Here is a 23,563-nt window from a genome sequence, read left to right as displayed (position 1 = left end):
AAATTACATACCTTTAAATAAGAAAATGTAGGGGCGCCTGGGTGGCTCAGTCGGTTAAGCGGCCAACTTCGGCTCGGGTCATGATCTCACGGTCCGTGAGTTCGAGCCCCGTGTCGGGCTCTGGGCTGACAGCTCAGAGCCTGGAGCCTGTTTCAGATTCTGTGTCTCCCTCTCTCTGACCCTCCCCTGTTCATGCTCTGTCTCTCTCTGTCTCAAAAATAAATAAACATTAATAAATAAATAAATAAATAAATAAATAAATAAAATGTAAGATATAAAAATTATAGAGAAGAAGATAAAGGAAAACAAAGGAGATGTATGCACGGGGCCAGCAAACTTTTTCTGTAAAGGGACAGATAGTAAGTATTTTAGGCTTTGCGGTCAGTGCAGTTTCTGTTGCAGCCAGTGAACTCTGCCCCCATAACACAGAAGTAGCTGCAGACACTATGTATGGTTGTGTTCCAGTAAAACTTTGTATACAAAAGCAGATTTGGGGCTGGATTTTACCTGCTCGTGGTTTGCCCATCTGAAACAACAAATGGCACTGAAAAAAAATTTAGAGCCTATAATAGAGGATAATTTTTCCTGACATAATTAAAACCTTGAATCAAAATGACTCCCCTATGGCCCGGGAACAGTTGCTATACAAGAACTGATATCCAGGCATATCCTGGTCAAGTTACTAACTTGGAAAAATAATTTTGTGGACATCTAAGTAGTGGGATAGGGACAGAACTTGGGTCTACTTTAGTTTCTTCCTCAATTAGAGACAATGTTAGAAAACAATGCATGACTTCTACCTTGTCCTGAGGTTTTACCTGAGATTTTTTTAACCTGCCAAATACTTGAAGCGTAAATACCACACATGGATGTACACTAGCATGGAAAAGCAGAGAAGTTATGTTTATGACACCCAGAAAGCCTTTTAAAGCAAATTACATCATGATAAAATGGACCTAATCAAAAGAATTAAAGAATTCAGAAATAAACCATGGCAAAAAAAGTGTGATAAGAAATTTAAATTCGTTTCATTACAGAATTTGTATACTTAAGTGGAAATTGTACTTTCAGAATAGATTGTAAATTTATAAACGTTGCTATTATGAAAATAATGTAACTAACAAATCAGGTAGGGAAGGGGATGATTGAACTGTAAGTGGTGCCCCTTTCCTTCATCATTCATAGCAAGGAATCAATAAAAACTCCTTAAAGTTTGGGGTGCCTGGGTGGCTCAGTCAGTTAAGCGTCTGACTTTGGCTCAGGTCATGATCTCCTGGCTCATGATTTCAAGCCCCGTGTCAGGCTGTGTACTGACAGCTCAGAGCCTGGAGCCTGCTTCAGATTCCATGTGTCCCTCTCTCTCTGCCCCTCCTCCATTTGCACTCTATCTCTCTCTCAAAAATAAATAAACATTAAAAAAAAATCCTTAAAGTTTAACATGGCTAAAAACTTGCTCCACTTTCATAGTATTTTTCATAATTTTTTTTCTTAACTCTAGATGGATGTTTAGGGACCAGTGTGTCATATATGCAGCAGTCATTAGGAAAAGTCTTCCATTTTAGATTTTTTCTTCAGATAATTCAATGAAAATCTTTTAAATGAAATTTTTAATATACTCTAGAAATAACATGTAGGAATTTGTTAGGAATGAGCAAAACATAAGAGGAAATTTATTTGGTTGTACAGTAGAATTCTTAAGAAGTCATTTACCCTTCCAGTCAGTTGGTATGTGCTTTTAAGTAGCTGATGGGGAATGATTAAAACTAAGAACCTGGTGAAGTTACTGAGCTTCCTTATAAAAAATCTGGGGGCACCTAGGTGGCTCATTTGTTTAAGTGTTTGACTTCGGCTTGGGTCACAATCTCACAGTTTGTCGGTTCGAGCCCCGTATTGGGCTCTGTGCTGAGAGCCTGGAGCCTGCTTCAGATTCTGTGTCTCCCTCTCTTTCCCTGCCCCTTCCCTGCTTGTTTGTGTGTGTTCTCTCTCTCTCTCTCTCCAAAATAAATAAGCATTAAAAAAAAAAATCTTCTCGGCAACCAGGCAAACAAGCAATCCCATATAAATGGGATGAGGACTGGTAGCATAATGTTATAATTTAAACAGTTGCATTTAGCAATTTGATTAGTAAAAACTATTATGCAGCAAAGTTATTGTTAATTTTTTTCTATGTCTTTTCACCACTGTGAATTTATTATTACTTACTGGACCCAGTTTCCTTCATCTTCCTCCTCCAGCATACACTGTAAAATCAGTTTAATTCATAAGCATCCAGAAAATAGTCTTTTGTTGGTTCTCTCCCTTCACCTGTTACTCTGTTGTCTCTCTGTTGCAAAGCAGATAACCTGTGTATATGCATTACATGTGAAATAATTATGGTGACTAAGTTTTTATTTTGGAGGTATACTCTCCTCAGGTGTGTTTGATTCTTACCCTTCTAGCTGGCACCAATTACAGAATACAGTAATAGGACCCCTTGGTCCTAGCTCTTTCCATCTCATCATATCCTTCCCCTGCAGTGTCAGTATTGTTTGGTTTTATTGACTTTACAACCTACTTAACAATAGCCTGAGGTATGCTGGCTTGCTAATACTTTATAAGGAAACTTAATAGTATTTTGGATAAGCATTTGAATCTCTCCTTTAGGTGTCACGTGCAGTAGCCACTGGCCTTGGATATTAGAATTATTATTGTCTATAACATTTCAGTTATAAAGTAGTTACTATAAATGAGCATTAAAAGAAGTACATGACACTGTTTCTACATTCAAAGGACTTGCAGTCTAATCAGAAAAGTATTGAAAATGTCAGTAAAAGTTTGAAGGAAGTGTATTATTTTGTATTAATAAAGTGATAAAGGGAGAGTAGTAGAGACTTATGGACATGAGTGATGCAGAGGGTTCTGACATTTTTATCCCAAAGGGAATTAACATTTATTGAGTGCCTTGCATGTACTAAGTACTTGAATAAAATTCAGTCAAGTAGTAACTCTAATCTCTAAATGTGGATAATATTTTAACTTGCTTTATTCTTTAAGAATTTTGTAAAATGGAAAATAGCTGTTTGAAAACAGGCAAAGTATTGTCCAATTTTGCTCTTGAAAAGAATTAGATGATAGGACAGTAATAGAGCAGAAAACTGAAAAGACTTAAACAGCTTATAATTGTGCGGCTGTGATGAAGTTTTGGGGTGATGGTGGAGGGGTCCATAGCCAATGGCCACAAAAGAATTCTTGAAGACGTCTTTGGTACAAAAAGGTGATTTTATTAAGGCATGAGGACAGGACCTGAGGGCAGAAGAGCTACACTGGGATCATGACAGGTAACTCATTATATACCCTCAAGTTGGGAGGGGGGCAGGGATAAATTAAGTCTCTATGAATTTTGGAAACAAGGTTCCAGGACCTTGAGGGGCTAGCTGTTGCTAGGGAAATGCCATTTATTACAGTTCAGTAAAACTCTGTCATGAGACCCTTCAGATGTGTATCAGGGGGCCATAAGCTTGGAGTATGATTGCCAGCATATATCTTGGGGCAGTTGAGATAAAGGAAGTTTCCAAAGGAATTTTTATGTTAAAGTTCCTGGGGGAGGGGGGAGTAGGGGGAGGGGATGGTGGTGGTGAGAATCAGATAAGGTTAAGCCAAGATTCTCTTTTGCCTCTAGCAAAGTGTCATCACTGAGGCAGCTGAGCTCCTAGAAGGAGGCCACTCCAACTGCTTTCAACGACTTGTCAGTGGGTTGTAGGCAGTAAGGGAATTTAATTTTTCATTTGCCTTAGTTTCCCACATCACCATGGCAAGCACTTAAACCCCTTTCCTTTATTCTTGGGTAGCCAGGAGTATCCAAGGAATATCACACATATTCTACCTGGGGTGGGGGGGTGCCACAAGTCTGTACTTTGCCCTCAGCTAGTCCCATGCTCCCTCATCAGCTGTTCTGGCTTTATTACAGATTTGTGATTTAGAATGAAAAGTGCCTCCTGGTAATCCAGGTCATTGTCCTGTGACTTCTCAGAATTTCATGTACTTCAAATGTAGAATGATTATGGGAGAGGATAGGCTGAGAGTGAGCAAAAACAAACCATGATCACTCTGTTGTGGTAATAGTGATATTCACTAGTGTTTTGCTAACTTACTCTATGAAAATAAAACCACAAGAACTGTTCCTAGAAGCCACTGAAGTTTTCCTTTGGCCTTCTTGATGTCTATGACTATTTCCATTTTAGAAACTTGAACTCCTTTAACACACCCTGATTATAGAATTGACCAGCTTTTATGTATTCAATTGTTGCTGAAGATCACTTTGTGAATTATTTAGTAGTGTTGAATCCAGAGACGGAGAATATGATATTCTGGCTATCCTCAAAGAACTTGTGTTGTCAAACCATAGAGAGACAGCATTGACTCCAAGCATTGTCTTAGTGATGCTGTTCAATGACACTTAAACATATTGGCACTGAGAATTATATGCTAGAAATAAAAGTAACTTCGACTCTTTATTGGATGCCATTTGAAAATTTGGTAAGAGAATAGTGTCTGGATCCTAACCAGCATCTCTCAGAATCAACAGCAGAGAGGGATTTAAGTCAGTTTTCATTAATTTGAGAAATTGAGGTAGGCCTTTTAATTTGCAAGTCATACATGGTTCAACTGAAAAGCTCCTTTGAGGAGATAGCTTTCACAGTAAGCGACATTTTGGTGAGAAGGAAGAGTGGCAATAGAGAAAGAAAGGAGGCAAGAAGACCATTTTTATTAACCATACACACAAATGTCTGTCTCTTTTCTGTAACCAAAACCAATGATACCCATTTACATATTTAGTTAACAAAAGGTAGGCCTTGGGGATTAACATTTCATATAGAAGCACCAAAGGAAATCCTGTGAGACCCTCCATTGGAAGGCTATAGGGGTAGGAGTAAACCTGAACCACTGCCTCTGTCTTATTCTCCCTCTCGCACATGCATATTCTCTCTCTCTCTAAAATAAGGGGAAAAAATGAGAGGCGTAATAAGGAATCACTTAATATTTTACTGGCAAATGATCGAGTAGATATCTCCTTTTGAATGTCTTAGTCATCCATTTGGCTAGGATTTTTAATGAGATTAATAACATGAAGTATCACAGTGTTTTGGTCAGTAGTAATTTCCTACCACATCCGGTACGTGTTCCTTTTCCGTTTTGTTTTTCCAAATAGTGACATGATACTAGATTTCACACAATCATCTGCCGTGTAACAACTTAGTATTGAGACCAGGACTTGAACTTTGTACATCAAATTCTATTCCTAGATTCATTGTCCATTCTGCCAATTGAAATTTGATTTTTGTTTATTGCTAAAGCATTCTCCCATTTTTAATTTTCTGACTTCCTATGATCATTACTTCTATCTAGAAGAAGTGGTGGGTTCCTGTACTGCAAGAAACAGAGTAGAAAGAAAAAAAAAGATCTATGATGGAAATTAAAGAGCAAAAGGTTTATAAGAGTTTTAAAAACTGTTTTTTTAAATTTTTTTTTTAAAGTAGGCTCTCCTGTTTCCGGTTCTGTGTCTCCCTCTCTCTATGCCCCTCCCCCATTCGTGCTCTGTCTCTCTCTGTCCCAAAAATAAATAAACGTTGAAAAAAAAAAAAAATTTAAAGTAGGCTCCATGCCCAGCGTGGGGCTTAAATTCACAACCCTGACAGCAAGACCTGAACTAAGAGCAAGAGTTGGATGATTAACCAACTGAGCCACCCAGGTGCCCCCCAAAATTGTTTAAAACCAGAACATTTGGTCCCCAAAGCCTGCATAAAATACAAGATTGATATTTTTCTAATAAAGCGTTCCCTTCATATAAATGAGGTGGTCAGCTAATTTTAAATTTCATCTGGTGTTTACATATTATGAGTTATATGTAGTAAGCTTTTGAAGACTATATACTTGTTCTAGGAAACTGGTTTAAAAGCCAATTAGTTATATAACTCTAGAGAGTAAGAATGACCCAGTCCAACCTTTGCTTCCAGTCTTAATAAGATTAATGCATGGCTGGGTTCTTAATATGAAGTTGATCCTCCTCAGCAGAAGGAAACTCAAGCAAACATCCTTTTTGCTTGACTTTAACTTCACAATGTTTAGTGTAGCAATATATTTTATTTAAAATCCTCACAACACTTTCTTGAAGGTTTTGATTTTGCAGGGATAGATAGCCCTCCAATCAAGCAAGAAATAAAGTTAAGCCCTTAATTGTCACCCAAAATGTCAGCTTTATTCAGCTGATATTTTTTTGTTTTGTTTTTTAATTTTTAATGTTTATTTTTGAGACAGAGAGACAGACAGAGCATGAGCAGGGGAGGGCAGAGAGGAGGGGAGACACAGAATCCAAAGCAGGCTCCAGGCTCTAGGCTCTGAGCTGTCAGCACAAAGCCCAACTGCGAGTTCAGGGCTCAGACTCACAAGAACCATGAGATCATGACCTAGGCCAAGTCGGATGCTTAACCTGCCTAACCACCCAACCCCACCCCAAAACTCAAATGGCATTAAAAGCCTCTGGAAATGACCACACTATAGATACTTGGCTATTTTCAATGCACTAGAACATTTGCCAAAATGGACCATGAGCTAGGCTGTAAAGCAACACATTTCAAAAGATTGAAATTATACAGAATATGTTCTTTAACCATGGTGGAATTAAGCTAGAAATTATAACATTTTTTAAGAAAATCTTCCAATATTTGAGAAGTACATCAAAGAAGAAATAATAATCCAAACTAACATGCTGTCAGTGCAGAGCCCCACATGGGGCTCCATCCCATGAGCCGTGAGATCATGACCTGAGCAGAGATCAAGAGTCGGAAGCTCAACAGACTAAGCCACGCAGGCACCCCTGTTTTTCTTTTTAATTTGGAAATTTGTAAACAAATTACAAAGAATTTTCTTAAATATTCACATTTGGTCATATTTTAATTTTTTAATGTTTTTATTTATTTTTGAGAGACAGAAAAAAGTGGGGGAGGGGTTGTAGAGTGAGGGAGACCAAGAATCCGAAGATGGCTCTGCACTGACAGCAGAGGGCCTGTGATGTGGGACTCAACTCACAAACTGTGAGATCATGATGGAAGCCAAAGTCGGATGCTCAACTGACTTAACCATGCAGGTGCCCCACATTTTGTCATATACCAAATCTGTTTTACTAAGAAAATAAATAATATGTTGTGGTCGCTCCAGCAGCACAGGTACTAAAAAAAAAAAAAAAAAAAAATGTGAAGAAAATAAGCAATATACAATACAATAAGTTAAAGCTGCTTTTGTTCCCATCCCCAATCTCAAATCCCTTTCTCTCCAAGATAATTGCCATAAAAATGATACCTTCCTATATGTTTAATATTTAAAATTTAAGTATGTTGAATATATTTATACATGTATATATACATATGAAAAGTAAAATAACATGTTTCTTTTAACTTCTACAGTATTTGTAATTTGCTTATCCTGCTATAATTTTTAAATCTTGAGATTTATCCAGTATAGATCTATTAACAGTTTTTAATTCTAAGTGAATTTTATTATATGAAATTACACTTAATTACCCATAATATTTATGCTGTTCCAAGTTATAATCTTTTCAAATCAAGCTGATTCTGCCCCAAACATCCGCTCTCGGTTTGGATTATTTTCCTCCCTCAAAGATTGACTTTCCTCTGTTGTATTTTAAGATGAAAAGATTCTCATCTTTTATCAAAGAATAATGTAAGAGAAGCACCTGGGTGGCTCAGTTGGTTAAGTGTCTCACTTCGGCTCAGGTCATGATCTCATGGCTGGTGAGTTCCAGCCCTGTTCCCCGGCTCTGTGTGACAGCTCAGAGCCTGGAGCCTGCTTCTGATTTTGTGTCTCCCTTTCTCTCTGTGCCCTCCCACTCACCCTCTGCCTCTCTCTGTCTTTCAAAAATGCATAAACATTAAAAAAAATTTTTTTAAAGAATAATGTAAGAAAAAATCATGTGAAATTTCTTGTTTATATCCATAACATTATTGGGAACCCAATATCCACTTTGTTACTCAAGCCTCCCATATAAAGTGCTGTGTCAAACATTTCTTTCAGAACTTTATTAGAAAGTATTTTGCCCTTCCTGAAATTTTTATGCTTCTTCCCTTCTATTAATGAGAATTATCACTGATTCTGTTCTCTTTTGTCTTGGAAGCCAGGAGGTTGTAATAGTTTTCTATTGTTGCTCTAACGAATTACCACAAACTTTGTGGCTTAAAACAACATCAATTTTTTAACTTACAGTTCAATAGGTTAGGAGTCAAATACAGGTCTTACTGGACTGAAACCAAGGTGTCAGCAAGGCTGTGGTCCTTCTGGAGGCTCCAAGAGAGAATCTGCTTTCTTGCCTTTTCCAGCCTCCAGGAGTTAGCCACTTGCCTTGGCCTCCTTCCTTAGCTACATTGGGCAGAATCTTTCTCAGCTTTCTCACACTGCCATCTGTCTTGTTCTGCATACCCACATCTTCCTCTAATTCTGCGAAGGCCCTGTGTAAACTTGTTCATCCAAATAATCCAGATAATCTCCCTATTTTAGACTCAGTTTATTAGCAATCTTATTCCATCTGCAACCTTAATTTCTCTTTGCCATGTACGTGCCCACAAATCCAGAGATTAGGGCATGAACAGCTTGGGGGTGGGCATTATTCTGGCTACCATAGAGGTTTAGAGCCCAATATGGAGCTTAATTTAGCAGTTGTGAAGGTTTTAGTGGCCCACATACCTTTTCCCCCAATCTTTGTTTTCTAGTATTTTTGTTTTCTTGGTCCTGGTTTTTTTATTTTAATTTCAGAATTTTAAAAATTAACCACCATTTTATCATATGTGTTTGTGTGATAGTTGGTTCAGATTCTTTGTAGAACCAACAAAGCGTGGGGGTTCCCGGGTGGCTTAGTCGGTTGAGTGTCTGACTCTTGATTTCAGCTCACATCAGGATCCCAGGGTAATGGGATTGCCTCACATCAGGCTCTGTGCTGAGTGTGATATTAAGATCTCTATCTCTCGCTCTCTCTCTCTCTATCTCTTCTCTGTCCCTCTCCTCTCTCTCTATCTTGCAATCCTCTTTCCCTCTCCCTCTCCCTCTCCACTCTCACTCTCCCCCTTTTCCCTGCTCCCAGTCTTTTTCTCTCTCTAAAAAAAAAAACCAAGGATAAATAAAATAATTTGAAAAATTGGACCCTGTGCATGCGTAGAAAATGAAGAGGATGGGAGTGATAGTGGTAATGGGGATCTCTCATATAGATAAGGCTCTGTCAGTCTCTCAGACCATGTAAAGTTTGACAGGACAGAGTGTATAACGAAGTGTAAGTGTAACTTGCACTCCCATGTTGCTTCCTTATTTTGTCTTTTGGTTACAGACTTGCTTAGTTTTCTTCCTCGCTAAGGATAAAATAAAAGGGGCAAAATAAGTGGTTAGAAGTCACCTCACATCTTCTTATATTAATGAAATAAACAATTTCAAACCAAAAGGAGACCTTCTATGATTTAATTTTTGCTTCAGCCAGTAATGAAAAAGAATGTAGTTACCACTCAAATATAAATATCAGCTTTTTTTTTTATTCCCCTGCAAGGAGAGGGATACAACAACTGCTATAAAAATCACTCTCTACCCTCCCACGTGCTATGTAATTGTAATAGACTTATACCACGAGAAGACCAAAACATAACATAAAAAGTGAAAGAGCAAGGTAGTCGGTTTGTTTCAGAATTCCTTTTCTATTTACTGTAAATTACTTTACCAAATTAAAAACAAAATAAACACACTGCCTGCATTTCTAACATAAGTGTCCTGCTTAATTGTAAAATCAATCCAGAATATGAGTAATAGACGCATGTACTAACTGACTGATAATGTTCCTTCAGTCTCTCCAGACTTTATCCAACAGGAATACCCTAAAGAACAACAAATCTACCTTCAATTACTTAGAGATTTAAAAACATTCGTAAGTGTTATTTGTCTTTAACACTGCCCTCATACAAATAACATAGATTTTGAAAACCTTTCCTCCCTTTATCTTTTTGGAAACAGATTTTTTAATTTGCTTAATTTTTAAAAATATTCTTAACAAAGCCATTCTAGGGTATAGTTTCAGATCATGAACACATAACTTAAAATTAATTCAACGAATAATAGTCATTAAAGATGCAATGCAAAGAGTAAGATCAAATAAGATAGTTGAGATGACTTTCATATATAATTCAAAACTGAAAATACTCAACCCGGGAATGGTCCACATCCCACATTCTCTGACTCCAGCTGATCTCTCCATCTGTTTAGGGATCACATGGGAACCAATCTCTCAGCAACCAATCCTGGTCAAAACTGCTTAACCAACTGAGCCACCCAGGCACCTCTTCTCTCTATTTTAAAGTAAAATATAGATTTATTTATTTTTCTGTAACCTTTAAAATGCAAGAGGAAAGCTAGGTTAGAAAAAAATACAGTTATCCTAAAAAGATTAGCCTCCATACACTTTCCCCGCATACCAACTTTTATTTATTCCTGTTAGGAAAAGACACAGAATAACAGTTTGGACTTCAATACCATGTTTTAGAGGGCATGAAGTTAAGAGAATGATTGAAAGTGTAAAAGATTGAATTCTTTGATTCAATATCCTCTTCTATGAATAGCATGTGTTTCCAGAAATCTAAAAATTATGTTTTGAGACTATAATAAAAAATCAGCTATCTCAGCCATCAAAGAATAAAAAAAAAACACACACACACACAAGGAATAAAACTTTGTTTTAAAATCTTATTAACCTTGGAGAGCCTGGGTGGCTCAGTCAGTTAAACATCTGACTCTTGATTTCAGCTCAGGTCATGATTTCATGGTTTGTGAGATCAAGTCCCGCCTCGGGCTCTGCATGGAGCCTGCTTAAGATTCTGTCTTCCTCTCTATCTCTGCCATTTCCCTGCTCATGTTTTTTCCTCTCTAAAAAACAAAAAACAAAAAATAAAAAAAAAAAACAGGGCATTTGAGGTTAGTATATAATATATTTATGTTTTTTTTCTCTCAACTTTTACTATGAAAAATTTCAAACCTACAAAAAAATTACAGAAAGAGTGTGATGTATAGTGTTATACCCTTTGTCTAGATTCATCAGTTATTAATATTGTGCCACATTTGCTTTGTTTCACCTTTCTCTCTTCATGTGCAGCTTGTGTATGCACACACACAGACACACACATTTTATTATTTCCTGATCCGTTTGACAGTATCAGTCATCATAATCCTTTACTGCTAAATGTTTCAGCCGTGTTTTTCCCAAGAACAATAATATCCTCTTGCTCTTATACAAAACACAGAATCTGATTTTACTTTTTCCTAAATCCTGTCTATTACCTGTGTTTTATCAGCATTTAAGAACAAAGGAAACAGTGAGGGAAATTATTAATAGCAGCCACCCACTTCACTTCCTAAGTTATTCACCACTATGTATCTTCCAGAAACCAAGTGTGAAAATGAAAGATAGAAGTTGATTTTCAAACCTAAATAAATACAAAGGAACCGATGGATAAGGCGCCTATGGCATTAAAAGTAGGCCCGATTTCTTGAGATACCACATATAGTTGAGCCATTCCCCTAAATATCTACTGGTATTTATTTTCATAAATTCATAGAGTTGGAAAGGCTTTATAATGTATGTTCTATAACCCGTTCATTTTACAGATGAGAAGAACTGAGGTTCAGGGTCACATAACTAGAGATGAGACTAGAATCTTGCTTTTCAAACTCTCAGTGTCATATTTTTTCTATTATGTTGTCTCCCAACAAGCTTTAGATGCTTATGTTAGGGTCCTGATGAACGAGAAAGGTAAAATGCCTGAGGGTACTACATCTTTCTCTCTAGTATAACTCGAGTTCCCTTAGAGTTCATCTGAGTGAACTATAGTGGTGCTGCTCAAACTTGCATGTGCATATGAATTTCCTGGTAGTCTTGTTAAAATGCAAATTATGATTAGATAAGGCTGAGGTGGGCCTGAGATTTGCATTTGACATGTTTATCTGATTCTGATGCTGCAGATCCTTGGACTATATTTTTGAGTAGTAGTTATCTAGAACCAGCACAGAAATCTCACAGCCCCTATGCTCTAGAAAAGTAGGAAAAAACTACAAAATATCTCAGTATATAAAGTAATACAGAATACTATAACTAACCCTGTTTACTCATCATCAACCTAAAACAAAATATTTCTTAAATTTCTTATTTTCCTAACTTTTATGTTGAAAAATTTCAAATCTACAGAAAATTTGAAAGAGTAATACAATGGGCATCCCTTTATCTAGATTCGCTAATTGTAAATATTTTCCAGTGTATACTTTTGTTTCCCACTGAGCCTTTTGAGACCAATACATTAATTTAGAGATGCGACGACCCCTTTTCCAATATTGTTATATCAACAGATACTGAGTTCAAGATTTCTGTGGTACTTTGGAGGGAAATGAATTTAGGTGATAAAAAATTGAACTTTAAGTCAAAAAGAGCAACCAATGAAGTTACAGCTTTACTCTCAATAAAAACATCTTTCAAACCAGCTGTATTTATTCCTTTAACATTTATTGAGAGTTCATGCTCCAACGTGGTTTGTGTTCGGATTTCATTCCCTTATGTCTAAATTTCTATGCTTCTTTGAATTGTACAAATGATTGTTGAAAGGTACAAATGCTAGCCAGGTTTTTTTGGGTTGTAGTTCTTTGAGGAAGGGATGCATTTACACAACTATAGTAGCTGAAAGTAAAATAGATATTTAATATATATGTGAAAAAATTTGCACTGTGACTATCTCCCAAAATGCTTACAGTAATCATAATTACCTCCTTATTTCCTGAGTAGTTTAGCAGTAAAATAGAAGTCAGTAATAATTCCCAAGGGAGGGAAACTGGGACATAAAGCAAAGTTGTAAAACTTGTCAAAGATATTAAGGTATAAGGAAGAAAATAAAGACAATGCAAATAAATATTTATTAAGCTTCTGTCTCCTAGGATATGGGGAGCAGGGTGGGTACCAATATAAAGAAATGAAAGCAGTCTTCTGGGTGATCATTACTTTGAAGGGGGAGGCAGACATCTAAACAGATATTAGAATACAATATGACAAATGAAAAAAGGACAAAATCTGAGAGCAATACAGGAAAGTTACAAAGGAAATGGAGTTGGAGAATGTAATGAATTTAGAAATGATAAAGGAGGGGCGGCTCAGTTGGTGGTATCTGACTTTGATTTTGGTTCGGGTCATGATGTCAAGGTCCTGGGATCCTGCTTCATGCTGAGTGTGGAGCCTGCTGAGATTCTCTCTCTCCCTCTGCCCCTCTCCCTGGGTCGCATGCTCACTTGCTCTCTCTCTCTCTCTCTCTCTCTCTCTCAAATTAAGTGAGATAAAAGAAACTGTAAGAATTAAGAATTTTTGCAAAATTAAAGGAATGGGTACATAACATGATAATATAGAATCTAGGTGAAAAGTGTAAGGGTGTTCACTACAAAATTCTTTCAATTTTGCTGCATGTTTGAAAAGTTTTATAATAAAACATTGGATAAAATAATAATTTTTTTAAAAACCCAGGTAAGGGGAACCTGGGTGGCTCAGTCAGTTAAATGTCCTATAATCTCACAGTTCGTGAGAGCCTGGAGCCTGCTTTGAATTCTGTGTCTCCCTCTGGCTTTGCCCCTCCCCCACTCGCCCTCTGTTTCTTCTCTCTCTCTCTCTCTCTCTCTCTCTCTCTCTCTCTCTCTCTCACAAATACATAAACATTAAAAAAAAATGTAAGATGAAGAGGCCAAAGTTTTGTGTGTGAATGTAGTTTTAATAAATAGAAGGGAAGGAACAAGGTAGAAAAGAACTTTCCAGTTCACGGTGAGAAAGGCAGGTTGTCACTTAAGAAAAGGAGAAATTCCTTACTCTGGTATCATTAACATATCCTGTCATGAGACCCAAGAGGATAAACATACATCCATTAAGGAAAACATAGCATTCATTAGGGTATAAACACATTCCAAATATAGGTGTAAAATTGCCTCGAATACTAGGGATTTAAACTGTACACTAAAGTTTTAGTTGTTATTGGACTCTTATTCTTGCACAGTATAAATCATATGTTGTAATTTTGGAGTGATACCAAAATCTAAAATAGAAACATTATTTATCAATGAAGTTTATACCAAATTCTCATAACTTTGTTAAGTTGTGATATACTAGAAATATCACTAATCTTTTACATGTCTTACAAACCTAGTTATTAATTTCAAGACCTCATGTAAGAATTGGCCCTAATGAGCATTTCTTGATACAGTTAAATGGATAAATATTTATATTTATTAGGATAAAATGATCTTTCATCAGTTCATATTACATAGAGTGATATGACATACAACTAGTTACAGTTAAGATTTGAGTGTTCTGGTTATTTTAGTCCGTTGCTAGATCAGCAGTGTTGCAGAAGTTTATGACTGAGGTCTTGCCTTGTATGCTTTTATTTGATCCTCAAAGCACTATTAGTGTGGAACAAGTATTAATTTTAAATAACTTTATTGGTAATTTAGGAGCTAGATTTAATTTCCTAACTCAAAATCTGATGTTGACCAGATGCAACAAAAAGCCCTTCAAAAAAAGTATAATAAAGTCCTCCATATTGCCTTGTTTTACAGATATGAAATTCTCTTGGAAATCAAAGGTATATAAATTGCTTCATGACTTACTTTAAAGTAACAATATATTCTAGTAGGGAAATGTTGCCTATATTATAATAAAATGTAGTCACTGTTTAATAATGTTTTCAAAGAGAAAATAATTTTCTAATATTCAACTGTAATATAATTTAACTCACAAAACATTAATACCACCTTCATTTAAACTGCATCGGAATCTTTGCTTCCTTGGTGAGTTATTGAAAGAAGAATAAAATATGCCTTATATTTAGTATAACCTTTTAAAATTTTTTATGGTACTACCTAAAGAGATTCTCTTTTTAAAACTTCAGATTTCTACTTTAAATATCATAAAGTGTTTATATTATATAATATCTCTTTGTTTAGAGGTAGTTGTGGCTTTCAAAATACATTATACTTATTAAATGCTTTTCAGTAAGAGTAAGTCTTCAGTAAGAGTAAAATTGAAGATTGAGTTTCTGAATATCTTACCTTTTGGTAGAACATCAGTCATTCAAATGTTATCACATTTATATTGTCATTACCCATAAATGAAATCAGCCTTGTGAAGTAGTCAAGTGTGTTGTCATTGCTGTTGTTCATTCAACAAATGAGGATACTGAGACTTAGGGGTGGAAACTCAGGATAGTAAGTTGGAACTGGGCCCAGGGTTTTTGGTGTTTTCCCATACATTAGATCTCGCGGATTTGGAGTCGCAGTGCTTATTTCAGTGAATGGTTAGAGTCGAAGTAGTGAAAAATTATCACAGATGTGATGCTTCAGCAATTATATTATATCAAGGACTTGGAAAAAAAACTGATGCCAAATTGTAGAAGCTATTATAGGTTTTTTTGTGTGTTAAAAAACAAAATTCAACTGAGTAGATTTGAAGATCTAATTGGCTTTATTAAACAATTCGTGAATTGGGCAGCATCCCATCTAGCAAGTACAGGGGAGCCCTGAGGAGTTGTACCAAATAGAAGGTAGGTGTATAGGTAGGAGGCTGGTGGGGCGGCAAGAAAGTTAATTAGCAAAAGGAAAGGATTGTTCCCTAGAGGGAAGAGTAGAGTTTTATCATAACAGATTATCTCTTCTTCCTTTGGGGAATGGAGAGGGTTCTGGTGGTGGCAGACTCAGTGGCACCCATTAGAAAATTCCTCATGACCAGTTAAGACTACATTTCTGGGGGAGGTTGAAACTGCAGTTAGACTACATATAAAGCTCTGGTTTGGGGAGTTGGCCTAAGTGACACCATTCAGGGCCTCTGGTTTTCTTTTTAAGAAAAGACCCAGATTTAGACCTTGGCTTTAGACCAACTGAAATAATTTTACAGTGTTTGTCTCTGATTTTTTATATAAAGGGGATTGCCTTCACTTAAATAAAGGAACTACCTTTCTCTTTCTTATTTTCCTTTCTTTTCTTTCTTTCTTTTTCTTTTTTTTCCCCCTTTCTTCTGTTTTTTTTTCCCCTTATGGTCTAGTGTCTAACTGGCTATGAATATTTTGGGGATATTGACAGGTTATTTAGACTTGACATTCTTCCCAAGTTGCTGACAGAAATGTGTTGCTGAGTTTGCTCTTCTGAACAATGAAAAGTGAGTGTAGGGGAAGTTGCATAATTTATGATAGTAGTAAAAAACTTTAAGTTTTGACTTGAATTTAATAGTTTGCTCTGAAGGCATGAGATGTCTTTTTAGAATACTAAAGTTTGATATTTTATTAGCTTGAATCTTATGACTTGGGAAAATTAAGTTACGGTGTTTTGTAGTCTGACTCTAACTTGATAATGCTAGCATTTTTCTTTTCTAAGGGTTAAGATTTAAGAAGTGGTTGTATTACCAGAGCAGATGTTGTACTTTAACTACAAGCCCCTGTTTTTCCTAGAAGTTCTCAAATTACTCATCAAAGATGTGGACTATTAGGACGCGCGTGGCTGAGTCAGAGTAGAACATGCAACTCTTGATTTCAGGGTTGTGAGTTTGAGCCCCACTTTGGGTGTAGAGATTACTCGAAAAAAAAAGAAAAAAAGATGTGGACTGTTTTGCACCAAAAGTATAAATCTGTCTTTTCTTTTCAAGGAGCTGTATTGACACCAAATCACTTTGTTCCCTTGGCATTGATATTGCCTAGAGATTTACTCTTTCTCTCATGATTTCTGCACATTTGGGTATTTGCTTTCTTAACCTTAATCTCCGTCTCTGCCTTTGAAGTTTAAATGCATGAATAAATACATACCACTTGCCTGAATGTGTTTCTTTTTTAAACTTCTTGAGGGTTTTTTTTTTAACTTTAAGCATCAGTCAAGAATTTATTAAAAGCTTTCTATCTTCTTGTGATTTATTAAGAATATGCAATTAAAACAGCAAAATATATTCAGTCTAGGGGAGTCATGGAATACAGTTTAGAATAGCAATACCTCTTTGGTCTCTAGCACTTACATTCCTCTCCTTGGTTTTTGTCTTTGCTTTGGTTTGGTTGGAATGTTGTTATGGTTGACACATTAGAAAGAAAAAGGGCAAGAGCAAAACCATTTTTGTTTCTATTGGCCTTATTAGACTATAAGGTATTAGAAGGTTTAAGAAAGGAAAGGACCTATATGTGTGTTTGTGAACACTTCATAAGTAATATTTCATAATTACCAATATCATTATAGAAGTGACTGGGAAGGACTTTGGGAAAGTGATTTATCTCAGAACTACAGAGGCAGGGTTCTACAGCAAGAGTCAGCAAACATTTTCTTGAAGGGCCACATGATAAATATTTTAGACTTTCTGGGCCATAAAGTCGCTGTTCCAACTACTTAACTCTGCTACAACTCCTCAATTCTGCCACTGCAGTGTGAGAGTAGATGACTGAGCTATAGACTGGAAGTAAATAAATGGGCTTGGTTTTGTTCCAATACAACTTTATTTACAAAAACAGGTGGTTGGCCTGCCAACCTATATTTTTTAGCAGCCTACAAATAATATTCATAAGCAACCATGTGTTTATGCAGTTCTTTGCCCCACAAAAACATTTTTTTATTGTCGAGGAGAACTTGCAAAATCATAGAGGAACAGAGGACTTCCCGTTTTAAAATGGCCCGTCAGATTATACATAAATATTTTCAGGTAATGCAATATGCCAGTTGGAATTTCCTTTAAGATACTCTGGGGGAAAAACTAGATGATATAGATGAACCAAATTTGACAAAATGTTGGTAAATATAGAAGTGGGTGATGATACATGGAAGAAATTCATCACACTGTGCTCTTTACTTCTTTGTATGTTCTGAAATGCCCATGTTAGAAAGTTGCTATTTAAGTAAATAATAGCCTGGTAAAGGCAGCAGTTTTTCCCTTCTCTTGAAATAACCTTAAAATAAGAAAGTGAATAAGAAAGCAAGCTCCATCTTTGCACCCAGAGAGATCTCTGCAATCCTAAAGCACAATATATGAAAAAAGGTTTACCAGACCTAATGAAGATAAAATGGGTATGTGAGAAGACCCTGAGAGATGAGATCTATGGTTCCAGATCCCCAACAAAGCCAAGAGAGCTCAGCTCTCCCAGAGAAGTGGTTGGCCTCAGTTTTTTCCAAAGCGGGGTTCAACACTAACCCTTTAACTAATACTTTCCTCAAAGAAACATTTATTTAGGGATTGTATGCCAATCCAAATAATTCTTTAATATGAAGGCAAAGACATTTTTTAACATGCCAAGTTTCAGAGAACTTTATTCTCATGAACCCTACTTCTACAGGATGAAATTCAGCCAACCAAGACATGAAAGGGGAAACTATAAAGTATTGGTAGTGAGCATAGAATCCATTGATCTATAAAATTAAGACATAGCCCCTGTGAATAAGAGGAGACTACTGTATTTACATTTTTAGTAAATGTCAGTCTCACATTTCTGCATGTTTTCCTAAGTGGGAAGGAGGTGGGAACTGAAGTTCACATGAAGGATATAAAGTCTGTTATGCATCATGGTTGTGTTAAGGTATGTCTTGTCATAGAGTCCTAAATGATTTTTCTTTTAGGGCTCATGGAATGGAATATGTTATCTGGCTCAGAGGCAGATATTGTGTTTTAGTCACTTAATGCCTTCCTTTAATACTTTCTGTGGCTGGGAGGGGCACCTGGGTAGCTCAGTTGGGTAAGCATTCAACTCTTGATTTTGGCTCAGGTCATGATCTCACGGTTTAGTTCGTGAGATGGAGTCCCACATGGGGCTCTGTGCTGACAGGGTGGAGCTTGCTTAGGATTCTCTTCTCTTCTCTCCTCTCTCTCTCTCTCTGCCCCTCCCCCACTTGCACGGCATGTGCACTCACACTCCACCTCTCTGAAAATAAATAAATAAGCATGAAAAAAAATTTTAAATACTTTCTGTGAATGGGAAAGTATACAAAGGGATAAATATAATCATTTGACAAGTCAGAAACATATTTAATATTCTTTTTGAAACTTAGTTTAATTGCGTGAAACTAAATTCCAGATCTAAATCTTAAATGACACTCCTCTTTGAGAAGGTAGTAAGATTATGAGTAATTTCCTTCTTAAATTAAAAAAAGGAAATTATTAGGGACTCAAGGAGTGAGGCTCCCTGACCAAATTAAAAATGAAAGAAAAAAAAAGGAAAGTGAACAGAAAGATGAGATTTCTACCCAATAACAGCAAATTCATGATACAGCTACTTAAATAACTGGCTTACACCTGGTTATGAAGGCAATGCATGTGTAAACGCTAGCAAGAAAAGGAAGCACAAAAGCTTCACTTTTGACTGGATAGCCCTTAAGCAAATATTAAGTGCTTAAAAAGCGGATGAAAAAACAGTTTGTGTGATGTGTGTGTATGTAAATATGTTTGTATAAAATCTTGAAAACAAGCCACAATGTTCATCACTGTTGTCTTAGGATGGTATGAGTTTGAGAGACTTCTTTAAAGTATATTTTTAAACTTTTCTACAAAGAATACGCATTGCTTAAATAACCAGGAAGTTATTTCTGTATGCACATAATTTCACATTTGTTACTGTGTCCTGACAGTGGATGTGTCTTTTTGTGTTTTCTAGGTGCACCAGAGGCTCTCTTCCTGGCAGAATTTGGGAGTTGTTTATTGCAGTACTGTTGTGCCCTCTGATGGTGAGTTTTGGCAAATCCATTTTTTATGTCTATTTTCTTTTTCTTAACTCAGTGTTTCTCATTCTCTAACTAACATACAAATTTACATATCCTACTCTTTCACTTCAGATGCACTTGGAGTCAGAGAGACAAGCAGGGGGAGGCAATGCTAAAGAGAAATAAAATTTGAATGAAGATATAGTGAATTTAGAGGAGAAATCAGAAAGAAAAGCTAATAGGCCCATCCAGTTTTCATAGATCAAGGAATGTTATTATCTCTCTCTTTATGTTTTAAAATTGGGGACAAAGGTAATGTGAAGATCACAGAAGCACTATCTTTGGTATTTCCTAACCACTGGGTCTTTATTCTATGTATCGTGATCAAACTCTCCAGCCCCTTCACGTCATCAGGGCCTAGAAAGAAGCAATTCAAAATCTGCAACCTCCTGCCTGATTGTTTTTTTCTTCCCTGATGGTACTATCCTTCTTTGATGTGGGGAAGAATGAACCGATGCTTGGAGACCACATGCAGTCCTTTGTAAATGTCCATAATGCTGCAAACTGACAACAGGACGGAGGCTGTTATTGCAGTAGTGGAGGGATATGTTTACAGCTCTTCTTGTCATTTCTCTCACTCAGTATTGGACACTCACAGGTTATATTATTTGCTTAATAGGGTTGAGTGTTAATATATTTCCTCTGTATAAAGTTTAGTTTGATAGAATTCTAATTTCAACCTTATAAACATTAACTTTATAGGCAAAGCAACCATCAAAAGAGCATCTAGCAAACTTAAAGGCACCTAAAGCAACGAAATCTCAGCAGAATTTTTAGAGTCCTAGGATCCCCGTTATTGATCAGAATCGATATTTAGAGTGTTACCAGAACCCTCCCCCTCAAAGCCGTTTAAATTTAATGCAGCTGCTATTATCCTGTATGGAAGTATTTCAGTAATGTAACTGTGCTACAGTTGTACTGGGATATCTAGATGAATATTATTCCAGGACATAAATGCTAGTAGGTTGACTGTATGTTGCATAAGGGGTTGAAGGCAATATTTTTGCAAAAGCTGAAGGGATACATACTTTAAAAGAAGTGTGGGTCCCCAAATTCCTACCAATACTATTGTCCTTCTTAAGAAAACCAATTCATATTAGTAATCAAAAAATAGAAGCACATAATTGGTTTAATGCAACTCATTGCCCATCCTATCCGCAAATTATACATCTTTCTTATTTTACTTCTAACCTAATTTTACCTTAGGTCTGTATAGTGTATGAGAAAACTCTGCTTAATACATAGCTACTTGTAGCCAGCCGTCTCTGTGATCATTTACTGCTCTTAGTTGAGACTGCCAGATCATATTCTTTATCAAATCATTTTTAAAAAGTATAAAATCTAAAATACCACATTATGTTTATATACCTAGTATATATGCCTATATACTACCTCTCAATAATTGCATGTTAATTATGTTGTTTGACCGATCTTCTATTTATGACTATAATAGCTCAGATAACAGATATAAATTATTTTAAATGTTTAACCTTCTTACCAAAGCAATCTAAAGGTTCTTAGTTTTTCTTATGTCACAAATACTTTTAAAGATCTGGTGAAAGCTCTCTCTATATATCTGCATGCATACATACATACATACATACACATACACATAGGAAATTTTACACATAATTTCTTAATGATAAAGACTCCCTCAAACCAACTCATGGACTCCTCATCTCATGGCCCTCAACCTCAGATACATTGTATACAGGTGCACAGGTACGTACCCATATCTGTGCACATGTTCCCTTTCATGAGAGGCATTATGTTTAGAGATTAAGTAAGAGACAAGCTTTGGAGTCAAGCAGATCTAGGCTTACATCCCAGTTTCACTATTTAACCACCTTATAACTTTAGGCAAGGGCATTAGCTTCTCAAAGCCTCTTTTCTCATCTGTGAAATGGAGATAGTAATAGTTATCACCTCTGAGAGAAAAACAACTTACCCTGCAGAAATAGTACTTATCCACCAGAACGACTTACTCTATAAAGAGTGCTTGTGGTAGTGTTAAAGACCTCTAATCTAAGAACCGTGGTTTGGGGCTTCTCATTTTAATTTCATTGTGCCCCCATCCTCAACCATAAAACTACGCAAAATTTTTATGACTGTATTGTTTGTACCTACTTAAGATCTCCAAAGCCTTGTTTATACCTGCTTAAGATTTCCAAAGCCTTTAGGGTGTTCCTCTTCACATTAATGAAAGTTAAGGATGAGAGTAATTCTGCTATAGACAGGTTGAATGTATAATTTGTCATCCAACCCAGGATACTTTTGAGAATGAAAAGGGGGCAACCAGAGTTTTCCTGACAGATTTTCATAGTGTAACCCAGGACGTATTGTCCCCTAAGCTTTTGGGAAAGTGTCAAGGGTGAGCTAGCATAAGAACAAGGAAAATAGCGCCTTCTAGCTCCCTTCCTTTCTCTATCCAGAATGTGATGCTACTCAGTTAACCCTGTTTTGAGAATTGTGGTAAGAGTTGTGTTTATTTTGTAGTTAACAAAAGATGCAAGATTTTCATACATAGAGAGCAAATAATTTTTGTAATAAAGGGCTATTGAAAATTCCTGCTAATAATAAATAACCATCTGTTAAATCAACCCAAGTATAGATAACATATAAATTATTTTTTTATTTTTTTAAAATATTTTTGAATGTTTATTTATTTTTGAGAGAGACAGAGAGAGAGAGAGAGAGAGAATGAGCAGGGGAGGGGCCAAGAGAAAGGGAGACACAGAATCTGAAGCAGGCTCCAGGCTCTGAGCTGTCAGCAGAGCCTGACAAGGGGCTCGAACTCACGAGCTGTGAGAACTCACGAGCCTGAGCCGAAGTCGGCACTCAACCAACTGAGCCACACAGGTGCCGCTGATAACATATAAATTTTAATCTAAGGTCTGTGGATGGTTTGGAGAACTAAATATTGCCCCATCTTTCTTCTTTGTTTTTGTCCTGTTATGTTTTTAAATTAAAAAAATTTTTTTTTTAATTTTTAAAAAATGTTTATCTTGAGAGAGAGAGAGAGCAAGCAGGGGAGGGACAGTGAGAGAGAGAGAGAGAGAGAGGAGAGAGAGAGAGAGAGGAAAGAAAGATATCCCAAGCAGGCTCCACACTGTCAGTGCAGAGCCCAGTGCGGGGCTGAATCCCACAAAGGATGAGATCATGACCTGAGCCAAAACCAAGAGTTGGATGCTTAACTGACAGCCACTTAGGAACCCCTGTCCTGTTCCTTTTTTTTTTTTTTTTTTAGGCTTCATTGAGATATGTTTTACATATCCTAAAATTCACCTGTCATTTCATAGCATCATAACAATCCAGTGTTAGACTACTTCCTTCACCCCTAAAAGTTCCCTGGTTCCTGTTTTGCAGTCATTCCCTTCTCCCACCTTGTTGCCCCCATGCAATCACTAATCCACTTTCTGCCTCTAATAATTAAATCTTGTCCAAAAATGTCATATGAATGGACTTCCTACAGTATGTAGTCCTTTTGCATGTAGCTGTTTTATGTTATCATAATGCTTTTGAGGTTTATCCCTGTTATAGGGTGTTGCAGCTCTTTCCTTTATTTTTATTGCTGAGAAGTATTTTGGTATATGGAAATATCACATTTTGTTATTCACCAAATGAAAGATATTTGGGTTGTTTTCCATTTTGGCCTGTTCATACTGCTGGTATCAACATTTGCCTGTAAGTCTGGGTGAACATATGTTTCCGTTTCCTTGGGTACTTAGTGGAAAGTAGGTTATATGGTATATGC

General features: G+C 36.5%; 1 protein-coding gene across 3 annotated transcripts in view; it reads left to right on the top strand.

Moving 5' to 3' along the window:
- MCU (mitochondrial calcium uniporter) overlaps window positions 1–23,563 on the top strand; it is a 201,848-nt gene that overhangs the window by 135,750 nt on the left and 42,535 nt on the right. For all 3 annotated transcript variants that reach the window (XM_030335306.1, XM_030335307.1, XM_030335309.1), the window contains one exon: window positions 19,704–19,773. In XM_030335306.1, coding sequence (XP_030191166.1) covers window positions 19,704–19,773 — 70 coding nt within the window. The remainder of the gene's footprint in view (window positions 1–19,703; window positions 19,774–23,563) is intronic.

Source organism: Lynx canadensis, chromosome D2, assembly GCF_007474595.2.
Source record: "Lynx canadensis isolate LIC74 chromosome D2, mLynCan4.pri.v2, whole genome shotgun sequence".
Taxonomy (NCBI): Eukaryota; Metazoa; Chordata; class Mammalia; order Carnivora; family Felidae; genus Lynx; species Lynx canadensis.
Note: the sequence above shows the minus strand (reverse complement) of the source record. Positions and strands in the feature narration are given on the sequence as shown.